General features: G+C 36.7%; 1 protein-coding gene across 1 annotated transcript; it reads left to right on the forward strand.

Moving 5' to 3' along the window:
* Positions 1-917: 917 nt before the first annotated feature.
* On the forward strand, positions 918-8,006 carry LOC110105768 (mitochondrial import receptor subunit TOM20). The gene is made up of 6 exons (XM_020835397.2): positions 918-1,140; positions 1,352-1,430; positions 1,508-1,677; positions 1,764-1,811; positions 4,672-4,755; positions 7,620-8,006. Exons 1-6 carry the CDS (start codon positions 1,042-1,044, stop codon positions 7,749-7,751), a joined length of 612 nt encoding a protein of 203 aa, XP_020691056.1. The 5' UTR covers positions 918-1,041; the 3' UTR covers positions 7,752-8,006.
* Positions 8,007-12,728: the final 4,722 nt, after the last annotated feature.

Raw genomic sequence — 12,728 nt, forward strand, 5'->3', positions numbered from 1 at the left:
GGAGACGGAAGATTGGGATCAAGAAAATGAAGAAACCCGTTGGCTCTAAGCGTATTGATGATCTGGGATTTCCAGATCATGAAGTTATCGGGCGCAAGCGGAGCAGTGACCAGGTTTCGGAGATTTGAGACGACAAATTTTAGCGTCGCTGGAATTAGATGGTCGTCGGGTTGAGAACTATCGCTCCGATCATGAAGCCTGGAGGAGGCAGAGTCTGTCATTTTCGCACGATCAAGAACCACTACCTGATACCATGTAGGAACAGAGAATGCAAAGAAAATAAAAGAAGAAGAAACCTAAAACTCTTTATTATCTTTCTTGCCTAAAGTGATACAAAGAGCTTCTTTATATAGAAGCATATATACATAAAGAAAGCTATTTACAAAAGTACCATAGAGCATTCTGCAATATAACATGTAACCGAGTATAGCCAAATGTATTATTCTAATAGTATTTAGCACATATTTGATGCATTTTTACTACCTATCAATTATATATTTAATGTATATCAATGATGTATCTTTTATATACCAACGTATAAGTTCAGAATGCATCACACACTATAATTCAAAGGTCACCGTTTCATTTTTTAGTCCCTAAGGGCATCTCCAACCGAACACAAACGAGTGTATGGAGTCGTTCCGTTCCCTCGCTCCAACCGAATGCTAAAATTTCCGCCATTTAATCGCAGGTGAACAGTGCAACGCCAATATTGACGTCGCACTGTTCACTCACGACATTTTTTGCTCTCAACCGAAAAACGCGCGAAAGGGAGAGCGATCGTTACCTTCTCAAAAATAGCTAAAATGACGTTCGATTGGAGCATCACTGCATTATTTTGTTGTTTTGCGTTAATTTGACATGAAAAATAAAATTTTCGGTTGGAGATCCCTAATCAGAGCTGTTCCAGACTCGGCACATTCTAATTTCTCCTTGCGTGCGAGTGGCCAGGCCCCGGCGCGCTACTGTCGCCAGCACAGCTTATAAGCCCTAAAACCTAAACCCAACAAATTTTGGTGCCTCAGCTTCCTCGCCTGCGACATGGATTTGGGTCAGATCGACTTCGATCGTGTTCTCTTCTACGAGCATGCCCGCATGGACGCCGAGGCTGCCTACGCGAAGAATCCCCTCGATGCCGAAGTGAGCCCCTAAGTCCTAATTCGTTATCTGTAAAGCATCATGGCTTTTCTGGTTTTCTTTGACTCGCATTTTAACCCTTTTGTCGTTGCGACGCGATGTTTTTGTATACAAGTTTTGAAACTATGCTCTGTTCCGAGCTCACTAGTTTTGTAACCCCGTGTTCATGTTTTATATTTTCATTTTGATTTGTTGCTTCAATTACTCTTTCTAGAATCTCACCACGTGGGGCAAAGCGCTACTCGAGTTGTCGCAATTCCAGAATCCCTCAGATTCACTGAAGTTTGTAAAAGGTTTTAACACTGGTTAACCGATGACTGCGTAGTTTTATCATACACTATGGCGGAGCTAATTAACTGCTATGCTTTAGATGCCGCTTCAAAGATGGAGGAAGCCCTGCAGATTGATCCCAGGAAACATGACGCCCTCTGGTGTTTGGGCAATGCGCACACTTCCCATGCATTATTCCTTAATGATCTTAATGCCGCAACGATATATTTTGGGAAGGCAACACAGTGCTACCAGCAGGCACTAGAGGAGGTATTTACAACTAAGCAGCTGTTTTCATTAAGAAAAAAAGGGATGATTTCAACCATTCAGAGCAACTAAGTTTGTCTTTCTTGTAGGATCCTGGTAATGAGATATACATGAAGTCTCTAGAATTCTCTGCCAAGGTGGTTTTCCTGTTCTGTTGCTCCATTTATTATATTTTTTATCATCTCTGATTTTTTGAATGTGAATGGGTAGTTTTTCTAAGCTAGTTTATTGATTGGACTTTCTATCTTGAGTATTTTGGTGTGTTCTCATAGAATTGACGCAATAAAGCAAATTGGATTAGCAATAATATTATGGTGTTTCACTTTAGCTATTGTTAATTGGAATCCAATTGAAAGAAAAGCCCTAAAAAAATTTTCCCTTGCTTTTTGAGGAGAAAATTTCTCATATCATTGCTGTTAAAAGAATGTTAATAGAAATGTGCTGTCTTTCATTCTATCCTAGAACAATATATGGCCGGTATAAAATAATTATAGCAAGATGTAAATGTGATGAATTGATTATTAGATAGGAGAAATTAGGGAAACCAACCACCGAGAGATTGTGAAGCAATATTTGAATTTTATTCCAAAATGCCAATTTATATCAGGATCTGGATAGATCAGCTATGAATGAAGGAATGATTCAAATAACTTATCCTTTTCATGCCTAGTGTACCATGAAATGCCAGTTTGCCCCAGGACATTTTCTTAATGAATTGTTATTGACAACCAACTCATCCATGTTGTTTGAACCCAAACATTACAACTCTTAAACATCTCATATATATAGGTATGAGAAGGGAATACAAATAGCCACATAAATAAATTTCCACAAGAACCTAAACATCACAACCACGGAAATCCACTCCCCCCCCCCCCCGCCAACTTCACGAAAAAACAGCCCAACCAGGGAACCGAGGGAGCAGCCACGGGATCCCAAGAGGCCCGCCAGAACTGAGGTGCCAAAAGCCACGGGAAAGGCCACCCAGCACTGGAAACCGAACAGGCCACCGCAAGAACCAAGGAGGCAGTCGTGGGAACCAAGGAGGTAGCTGTGGGAACCAAGGAGCCAAGTTACGGGAACCCAAGAGGCCAAGCACAAAATTTTAAAAGATAAAGCTACATAAATAAGATAATAAATGAACTAAAACCTAGCTAATAATGAGCTAACCTTTAGTTCAATAAATGAACTAAAAACCAGCTCATAAATGAGCTAAATTCCAGCTCAAAATTTATTGAGCTAGTAAGCTTAAGGGAAGCCAAAAATCAAATTATTTTGGGCTTGAGTTGACCCACCCTTTGCCTACATCAATCTGAGCGAGTTTATCCGCATTTGGAGTATTATCTAAGTTATAATGTGCTGGGCATTTTTACAGTAGCAATTTAGCATTTTGTCATATTTTGGAGAGAGAAATTTGTGCTGGACTATTGCTTGAGAGGAAATGGCTGATTCTCAAGAGATTATAAAGATGTTTTGATTTTGAAAGAAAGAAAGGTTATTCCAAGGAAAGGTGTTGAAAGGTCTTCTGTGGCAAGCTTGAGGGGGCCAATATTGCTAGAGGTCGATATTTCCTGTGGGAATTAAATGGAGGAGATGAAGGAAGTATTGTGAAGCATTATAGAGCTAATATTCTTTTCTACATGAAATGAATGTGACGCTATATGAACATTTATTGAAGTTTTAGATGCTTGTATCAATAACCATGGAAAACCTGTGATAAGTGCATTGAGGCTGATGAAAATAACAATTAATGCTGTGGTGATGAATGCATGAAGTATGCTCAACAAAAGTTTTAGTGTTGAGTAGATGACAAAAAATAGTTCAGACATTCCTGAGAAGAATTTAGTAAAAGTTTTTGGGAGAATTAACATTGAAGCCCTCGAAAGACTTCTTGTGAAAGTTAAAAGAGGTTATTCTTGAGAGCAAAGATTGCTAAGTTCTTTGTCATTAATTACTTTGTTGCTTTGTTGGGTCATGTATACAATTGAGATGACCCTGACGAACATCACAATTCTCAAAGATTACACTACCCTGCTGTAGTACCCAATACGGGAAGTAGAATATAAGGCAAAGGCATTAATTGCTACAATGCTAGTAGCAAGCATAGAAGGCAAACCTGCGGTCAAACATTGCTATAGTGATTTGCTGTAAGGGAAAAACCAACAGAGCAATATAAGGTTTAAAGCCAACATAATCCAGCAAAAAGAATAATAACCAAACCAGCGACAAAAATAGTGAATTTCTAAATAAGTGGATGTACAAAACAGATACTGATTGCCTACTGAAACTTAGACTTGGATGCATCTGAACTAGCGAATCTAAGAGTTGAATTAAAAAACCTGCATTAGTAAACAAAATCTAATGAGGCATCTGGAACACTAGAGAACATATGATGTTCTTATAAGAACCATCATCATAGACATAAAACATTTTAAAAACAAACAAAAAATTTAAAAAATAAGACAGAAGACCAAATAAATATCAATGCGCATAGTATGCATATCCAATGAAAATACATTTTTCAGATTTACATTACTGAGGATCTAGTTTGTTAACAAACCTTCATAACTTTTTGCAGTACAAAACCGTGTCATTTTGGATGTTTGAATCTGAGCATATTGCTTCCGCTTTCTCAATCTATAGCCAATCCCCAAACTATATGTTCAATGTGAACTGTGAAGCAATATTTGAATTTTTATTCCAAAATGCCAATTTATATCAGGATCTGGATAGATCAGCTATGAATGAAGGAATGATTCAAATAACTTATCCTTTTCATGCCTAGTGTACCATGAAATGCCAGTTTGCCCCAGGACATTTTCTTAATGAATTGTTATTGACAACCAACTCATCCATGTTGTTTGATCTTTAACTACGATTTTTTGTCTTGCGGAAATGTATCTGATAGCTTTACCCATTCTTCAAAATTTTGCTTGTCTGCCACTCATTACATGATGACTTCTAATCATTTGAAACCTTATATAATATGATCACCAGGCACCTGAGTTGCATATGGAGATTCATCGGCAGATGGCCAATCAACCAGATGCAGGTCGACACTCCTCAACTTCAAATACAAAGGTATGGTGGAAATATTTAGCAAATAAGTTTGTTTTTTGTTCTTTGCTTTTGTTGTATATTTACTTACTGGACCATCTGTTGTTTCAATGAAATGGCACATCGCATGAATTTTTTATCGGTAATCATGGCCCATTTCTTCTCTTTGACTTCTTGTGGTTTCTCTGACAGTGAGACTAAGTATGAGTGAGCCTCCTTCGATTCAAGTTTGGAGGTTTTAAGTGAAGTTAAAATGGAGGCAGCCAGCCTTGATTGAGAGTCTAGTGGAGCTTCTCTTTAGTCTTTTTGGTCAGGACAAAATATATTGCAAAGCCCAATGTACTGACTCAAAATTGATCAACATTCCTTTTGGTTTTACTTATATGTTAGCAAATAGCTCTCAATGTAAAGAACAGATTATTAGCATAAAGAATTCATGAAAACCAAATTATTATCTAAGATTGTACTGAAGTAATAAAAAAAATTATTGCAAAATAAACTTATGCATGCATACATATATATATATATATATATATATATGCAATACAGCTTGAACAAATTATCTTCGACAAATGAGCACATAGATGATGCATGACACAGAATCCTATGCTAATTGGGCCAAATCTTCCCGAACTGGTCCAACTCAACCCATATTTGCTTAATTAACCTATTATGACTTGCTCATATTACTTTCTTTCCATGCATGCTATAGCCATCAATGTGCCTCTCCCACATGTTACACTATGGCTTAGGCCTTAGGGAGGAGTCACTTGCCGCGTAGAGCTCACCAAAGGGTTTACTGTTTAGTCAATAAAAATTCCCATATGGCTCATCTATTTAACATGGGCTTGATATTATTCAGTTTCATATATCTTATTAGATTATACAATAGTAATTCAATATATTATATTAGATTTAATATTTTTAGTAATTTTATTCATCAATGAATTTGTTTTTATGCTAGTAAAAATCTTACATTTATGAACTCAGAACAAAGAGTTAGTTAGGTCTAAATTCATAAAAAAATTATGAATAATAATAACAACAACAATACTAATAATAATAATAATAATAATAATAATAATAATAATAATAATACTTATTATTATTATTATTATGATTATGAAGTAGTTTAACTTCTAACAATTAAATTATTCTATGGAGTAGAAATAAAATATAACTATTAAAATAATATTTTATTTAAACGTGTTTCTATTTTATGATGTTAGTTCAATATCGACTCAAGTATAAATCAATCTTTCTGCACAACTTTTCTTTTCAAAATAATGTTGATTGAAAAATGGAAATGTCTTCGGTTCTTTCTTCATTTTACGTAGAGTACTCTTAGATTTAGAAGGCTTTATAACTATCCTCTCATTATTCCTAAATGCATAAGTATTAGTTCTCCCAAAGTGAGTCATATCTAAGTCTGACAACCACAATCTACCCAAAGTGACATGTGCAACATTCATAGGCAAAATATTTGATCTTATTTTATTTCCTTATGTAGCAAGCTGAATGGCCATCAAACATCATTATGGTAAAATGTTAAAGAAATTAGAAAACTGAAAAAATAAAGAAACAAATGCTATGCCAAAGTTCAAAATAACAACTTGTCTGAACAAATATCAAACATCATTTTGTATTCCCGACTAGTATATATTTGATGTTGGCATGAACGATCCAAATACTATAATTGTGATAGATTTGTGGTCTTCGTTGCTACCTCTTGTATAGGTTTTTATGTGAAATTGGGTATGAATCAACCCTTGATGTACCAAGACTTTGGATATAGTATGGATTATTTTTCCAACAAATTTAGTTGCTTTATTAGTTCTTTTAGAGAGTTTAGGTATTCGGTAGTGAATCTCTAATTACCTACTTTTTTAGTATTATATGTGTACAACCCCTAAAATAGGGAAAATGAATAAGCTAAACTAGAGGAATTAGCGGGTTTGTCTTAATTGAATCTAACCCAATATGGGGCTTGGATGACAAATTCACTTCACAAATATTTCACATGTCTGGCACTATTGGCTTAAACTACTAAAACTGTGATTTTTGTTGGATCTTCATCAGCTGTATTGCTGGCTATTATAGCTTGTATTCTATGCAAAATTATGGGCTTCCTCTGCTTTTCTTATGTTAATTCCGCTTGCTTATGTTTCTATAAAATATCAGAATAACTGTTACTCTTGTTCATTGAGAGATTCATCTTTTGGAAGTATTTTGTTTGGAGAGATGTTCACTAACTCTACAACACAAATGATTCTAATATGATTTGGTATGCAGAAATAGTGATGTCTAATTACTAATCTTGTAATGCCAATCTGCCTCTACGGAGGACATTTTTATATAGTTAAACTTTGTGAAGGAAACTGAGTTGCATTGGGCCTTTTTAAAGTTTGGAATCCATATTTTTTCTACTTCAAAGGGCTTTTTTGTGCTCACTTGAGTTTTTCCAAGTTGGCATTGTGATAGCAGTGAACAGATGTTTTTTTAGCTTATCAAGTGGTAATTTTCGAGCTATTTTTTTATGCCAACAAGGTTACTTTGGTACTTGTGGGTGAAGCATTGATGTTTTTAAAAGTTAGTTTAGATAGTATCATTTTCTAAAGAAGTGTTCTACTTCGGCTCTTCATTTATAGTTAAATGCTCACCTTTTACATCATTTGCTTGTCTAAATCATTGATATGATTATTATTCCTGTTTATTTTGCAATGTTTGTGTTCAATTAAGTGTTCTTTAGCACTTTATTTAAATCCTCACAGGTTATTATGGTTCCTTTTCTCAAGGAAATAAGTACACTTTTGTTCATAAATTCTGTTACCGCCTTCTTCGTATTGATAGGTACTTTTAGTTCTAAATTATATTTTCTTATGTTTTAGGTGTCAAAGACGAAGGCAAAAAGTGACCTTAAGTATGACATACTTGGTTGGGTAATTCTTGCAGTAGGCATTGTTGCATGGGTGGGTTTGGCAAAACATCATATACCTACCCCACCTCCAGCGCCTAGGTGAGAAAGGCCCGCATTTCCTTTCATCGCACTGTTCTCAGTGGCACTAAAGTTTCATTTGTGAGGCTCACTTTTGTTGTAATAACTTGTGAAAGTTTGTTTAAAATTAGCCATCCAGTATAGCGCTTTATTGAATCTTTTTGCACCCGTTCTGGGCCAGCTAGATTCAAGATGATTCTATTACTAAATATTGTGCATATTTATGCATTTAATTGTTCTATTATATTAATTTTGCTACTAAGAGGAGTTTTGCTTTTAATATTTTATTATATTTTACATTTAATTATAACTATCCTCCATTACATCTAATTCCATGATTGATCTAGTACATTATATCTTATTTTTTCATTGGAATGCTTTAGAATTTTTCTTGTTTCGTAACTTCACTGAAGCATGCAGCTGAACTTTTCAGCATTACATCTGTAAATGTTATGTGGCTAATTTTGGTGTGAGAACAATCTGTGTTTACTTGTGATTACTGTAGCAGCTTGCTCTTTACATAATGCAGGCATTGCACTTTGGAGTCCAAATCATCTCAATGTTGATTCATTCTGGTCCTGCTCTTCTAAGAAGTTTCAAATGATTTCTTATTGTTTTTACTGATTTGAGTCTGTTTAAATGGGTCAACACCTTTAGTTTTTTTTTCTGTGGATTTTTGTTGATCTAGAATAATTTGCCATTTCAGAATCGGTGGGTTTCAATGCAAAATATGAAACATTGCTTTCTCATTGAATTGGTTGGTTTTGAACTTTCCAAGGATCTTAATTGCTATTTTTCTTAATCTATTATAACCGAGGCCTTAATTGTCTAGTGAACTGATGATTTCTTACATTCTTGCCTGACATAAAGTTCTGATCAAGATGAAAAGTCTGAGAAACTAAACCATAACCTTGTTTTGTATCATGTGAGTTTTTTTGGAGGAGTCTGGATTTTAGTCCTTGATGATTTTATTTTCAGTGGACGTTAAGAAACTTTGATGCTTTTTTCTTGCCATAGCCTTCTGTTCTTCTATCAAAAGTTTTTTTTTTTTTTTTTTTTTGAAAAGTGCATACTGCATTACTAAAGTAGAAGGCAAAAAGTGTACAAAGGTGCAATCAAGTATGGAAACTTCTATGAGAGTCTTCTCTCAGCAAATAAAAAGAAGAAGAAGAGTGAAGAGTAGTAATGACTATGTCATTCCATACATAAGTATATTTCAAAGTGAAAAAAGCTAACACTAAGGGGATGTTTGGTAGAATTTAGGATTTCATTTAAGTAGGATTTCGTAAATCCTCCAAATCCCAGATTTACGAAATCCTGAGGGGTTAAATCCTGAAAACTGTTTGGTAACATTCATGATAAATCCAATTAAATCTTTTGTGACTGTTTGGCTGTTCATTTTGATTTAAGGCGGTTAAAAAGTTGACATATATTATTAGGATAATTAAAGCACGACAAGAAAAGTTTAAATAAAATATAACAAAACTTTGATAATACTCAAGGTTAATTATTATTTATATATAATATATTATATAATAATTTTTTATTTTAGATCATATTTAATCCCTATTAATTATTTTGAAATAACTAAGATATTAACAATAAATTTTATCATTATTTAAATATTATTTAATTAATTCACTCTTAATTATTAATATTTAAATTATATATAATTAAATTATTCAACAATTATTAAGTGTCTAGGTTTTATCTTTTCACTCCTGTATTTCGTTCGGCTTTGTTCCTTCGTCACCGGTTAAACCCGGACTTTTCCACACGAGGTTCTCCTGATTGGTCGCCTGTTCGACTTTTTTCTCCTTCGACTACCTTAACCTTCCCTGTTGGATCCGGCAGTTCATCGACCCACTTTTTTTTATCTCGAAGCAACAACTGGGGAGCTCGCTTGCTTGTATGACACCAAGCCGTACCACTTTCTCCCTTTCGCGGCCTTCGCTCTTCGGCAAATCCCGGTAAACTCCGCCGACAAACAAAGGATTTCGGAAATCCGGGATTTAGAGCGAATCGGCGGAATTTTGTCCGTTTCTTCCAACGGTGAAGCCGATTTCTCGTCGGCCGTGAGCACTTTGGATTATCGTACATCTGTTATCGGCGTCCGCGTTGCTCGTCCAGATTTATTATCACTGCACCAAAACGTGCCGCTGTCTCCGTATCCACAATCGCCGCTTAAATCCGCCTAAATCCGCATACCAAACAGCTTCTAAAAGAATCCCCTTGGTTGTCTAGATGGGGATCCTATGTGATTGCAGCAAGCACCAACAAAGCGAACTAAGCACCACTCTAGGGTAGGGGACACCAAGTTAAGGGTTGAAACAGCCGCAAAGGCTGATTAGTGTCCCGGTGCTCCTGCAATGGGTAATAGCCATCATGTGGCGTCCCCTAGAAGTCTCGATAGTGAACCACATCATTGACAAGCCAAGGGGGACCTATCCCCTCCGCTAAAAGTTGCATTGAATGCTTTCTTCCTATTACATGGCAGTGGCTCAATCGGTCCAAGTTGAAATAGTTATTTATCAAAATGAGCTTTTGATACATGGCCATGTCTCTCCCGCTTTGAAATGGGATTAGGTTTGTTGGTGTTGCCACCACTTTCCTTTGCACGCTGTCCCGATGAAAAACTAATAGGTGTAGGGGTGTTGAAATCCAAATGTGGATTGTCTTTTGCAATCGGGTACTTTTTCCTAGGTTTGCTTCAAATATTCATCCCTCATACAATTTCCATTAAGAAGAGATAATTTGTCGATTGAGCCTTTGGAATTTTTTCGTCATATTCAACTTTTTGGAAGTACTCTCCTTGCACCCCCATCACCCATATGCTTGCTGGAAGTTTTGAGGCGACATCAACATGAGCACAAATGCCAGCCAAGCTATTTCTCTCCCATGTGTCTGTAGGTGCATACACCCACAACAGTTGTCTTATGAAAGAGGTTGTCTTATGAAAGAGGTGATACGAGCTATATTTGTGTCATCCCAATATAGAAGCAGTAGGTATGACAGTCGAATCTAAATCGGAGTAACTTGCATTGATTGTGGCGAGACTAAGGGCGTCCACTGATCCATCCCAATGATATGTCCTCCAATCGACCATGGTCCCTCCATTAAGACGGCATCTCTAGCTTCCAAATTTTGGAATAAGCAACAAAGCATTTTGGAGAGAGAATAAGGAGTTGAAAATCCCCCACATGCGATCATTTTGTTTTAGTTCATTGTGCAACAATCTCTTGCTTAATGGCTTATCCACAAGAGCTTGCTTAAGATTATCAATGTTTTCCCGAATAGAGTCAACATGCAGAGATACATAAACCCTCTTTTTTAGCTAGAACTTCAGATTTTGTCATTAATGCAATGCTGATCATATGGGCCTACTTGCAGGCGTTTGACTCTTAGGCTTTAATTCTATTATACTTCCACGGAGACTGAATTTTCTGGGGCAGAGAGATTGGTTGTTCCTTTCATTAGAGTGCGAAAAAGCATTTTGTTGAAAATGTGTTAAGCATTGAGCAATGTTATGCAAGTCATTAATTGATGAATTTATTAGTTGGTTACCCTCAAAGTCATGTATGCTACATTTAATTTTACATTAGCCCATGCACTCTTTGAAAAGAGCCTTACTGCAAACATCCATTCTACCATACATTGAGACGGTTTTAGGCACCTCTGCTATTTCGTTTATAACACTATTCATGTTAGTCGCACTTCTTAGCCCATTATGATAATTTTAGTTGAATTAATTGAAGCTTGGGTTGCTTTGTGCAATGCTGCACCGTCCGTTTGAGATTCGCCTGAAATTCTCAATTTGGAGGATTCAACTTCCATCGATTCTTGCATATCGAGATAATCAACAACAACTGTGCCGGACGCACCCATGTCATCAGAGGCTGCAACTCGAGCCTCCAAGGAATCCACCCTTTTCTTACTTGAGATAAGTTCCAAGTTCTTCTCAGCTCCTTCACCGACTCTATCATTGTTACTTTTTAGGAGACGTTAGTTGTGAATAGCTAGGTTTGAACTCTCCTCATGCTTAGAAATGGCTGCATCATCAGCAATGCTTACAGCGGCAAAGTCTGTATTCGAACCTCCATCCTTCTTTGTTAGACCGGTCCAATGGACCGGTCCAGCCGGTCCGGCCCAGGCGGAGAACGGGCGGAATTTCTCCGCCTCTTCCGTCAGCCGCACGCATGCGAGGCTTGAGAGCTCCTTTTAGGAAGGTTTTTGAATGGATTCTAGGAGGGAAATTGAATGTAGGGATTGTTTAGGGATTTCCTTTTGATTTGTATGCATTAAATAGTTGATTTTCCTAGGGTTTGAGTATCTTGATTTTGGCTGAAATTTGGGATATCTTAGATTTAGGTTTTCTTTGGGCTCTTGGCGTTGCCAGAGATTTGGGAGAGATCGATCCTCCTCTCGAATTGAGGATCAAGTGTATCTTGCTAATTTATTCATTATCTAGTGGAATACAAATCTTGCTTGAGTTTCTTTCAAATTTCCTCTAGAATTCTGCTGTTAAATTGTTGTAAACAGCAGATTTGCTGAGTTTTCCTGCTGTGGACAGCAGTCCAATCACTGTTTTCGCAATTTTTCAGAAGATCTACAAGTGTTTCCTATCAAATTGGTATCAGAGCGTCGATTTGGGACCACCGACGGCTGAAATTCTGAAATTTCAGCAAGTTTATCGTTTCCGGAAGAAGATTTTTTGGGATCCGTTAGAAGAACGATGGCCGGAAAGAAGGTGGACGTCTTGGAAGGCGAAGTCGGCCAATTGAAAGCCGATTTGGAGGAAAGATTCTTCAACCTTCAAAATCAAATCACCTCCAACAATGAAAGGTTGGAGGGGAAGTTCACCGCAATGGAGGAAATGTTGAAGAAACTACTTGAGATGAAAACCAATCCGGCGACATCGGAAATAAGAGAGATCGTCGACGGCCATGGCATGAGAGGAAATCCTAACCCCTTGAGGGGGAGGAGAAATTTGGAGGTGGAGATC

The sequence above is a fragment of the Dendrobium catenatum genome, unplaced genomic scaffold, assembly GCF_001605985.2.
Source record: "Dendrobium catenatum unplaced genomic scaffold, ASM160598v2 fragScaff_scaffold_1342, whole genome shotgun sequence".
In the NCBI taxonomy this organism is placed as follows: domain Eukaryota; kingdom Viridiplantae; phylum Streptophyta; class Magnoliopsida; order Asparagales; family Orchidaceae; genus Dendrobium; species Dendrobium catenatum.

What these genes read in the sequence shown, in the direction of transcription:
- LOC110105768 (XM_020835397.2), top strand. Translation starts at nt 1,042, where the DNA reads ATGGATTTGGGTCAGATCGACTTCGATCGTGTTCTCTTCTACGAGCAT. An exon ending in TTCACTGAAGTTTGTAAAAG is followed by an intron (nt 1,431 to 1,507) that starts GTTTTAACACTG and finishes GCTATGCTTTAG; the next exon opens with ATGCCGCTTCAAAGATGGAG. An exon ending in CTCTAGAATTCTCTGCCAAG is followed by an intron (nt 1,812 to 4,671) that starts GTGGTTTTCCTG and finishes TATGATCACCAG; the next exon opens with GCACCTGAGTTGCATATGGA.